The sequence below is a fragment of the Petaurus breviceps genome, unplaced genomic scaffold (assembly GCF_028583685.1).
Source record: "Petaurus breviceps papuanus isolate PSGF00001 unplaced genomic scaffold, PetGlider_PUasm1.0 90760, whole genome shotgun sequence".
NCBI lineage: Eukaryota > Metazoa > Chordata > Mammalia > Diprotodontia > Petauridae > Petaurus > Petaurus breviceps.
Genome location: NW_027187338.1, coordinates 7,683,980 through 7,684,721, shown reverse-complemented (window position 1 = coordinate 7,684,721; position 742 = coordinate 7,683,980). Strand labels below are relative to the sequence as shown.

At 45.3% G+C, this 742-nt stretch overlaps 1 protein-coding gene across 3 annotated transcripts in view; it reads right to left on the bottom strand.

Annotated features, from left to right (window-relative positions):
* The window catches only part of LOC138146265 (CYFIP-related Rac1 interactor A-like), a 29,991-nt gene that overhangs the window by 5,646 nt on the left and 23,603 nt on the right, over positions 1-742 (bottom strand). For all 3 annotated transcript variants that reach the window (XM_069068031.1, XM_069068032.1, XM_069068030.1), the window contains one exon: positions 334-411. In XM_069068031.1, coding sequence (XP_068924132.1) covers positions 334-411 — 78 coding nt within the window. The remainder of the gene's footprint in view (positions 1-333; positions 412-742) is intronic.

The following is a 742-nucleotide window of genomic DNA, read 5'->3' as shown; positions in this document are numbered from 1 at the left end:
AAGGGCCTTAGAACATACAATATTAGTGATGGAAGAAACCTGAGAATACAGAATTTCCCAGCTGGAAGGGCCCTTGGAACATAGAATATCAGCACTGTAAGAGACCTTGTAGATTATCTCCAATTCCCTCATTTTACAGGTGAGAAAACCAGGCCTGGGGAGGGAAGCGGACTTGTCCAGTCACTTCACCACAACAAAACTAAAAATGGGGTCATCATGGTCTTTCTCTGAGTTCCCTAACAGCTCAGCAGGTCTCTGCAGATTCTTTCTAGGAGTCCCTTCTCCGGCAGCCCTGCCACACTTCCCTCTGCCATCCTCGGCCCAGTGTCTCACCTGTAAGTTATTAATACGGTTTCGGCTGATGGTTCTTCTGTAGTAACTGAAGTCATTCTGAATGGCAGGGTTCGTCATCTGAGAAAGAGGAAAGCTTGATGGCCAGTCCTACCTTCCAAAGTACCAGTTTGATCAACAGTATTGAGACCAGAGTGGAGAGGGGCAGTGAATAACATACGTGAGGTCTGCATGTTTGGGTCCGTTTTTCAAGGTGAAAAATAAGCAAAAATATTGTGTATCCAGCAGACCTTTGGGCAAGGCCAGGTCTTGTTGAGCCCCAAGGCTGTATTAGAGGATCACATTTAGTATCTGAGCTAGGAGAGACTTTGAAACATAGGTGATTGTTTCTAAAAAAGACCTGAGAACCCAGAATGCCAGAGATGGGAGGGGCCTTAATATATATAATATC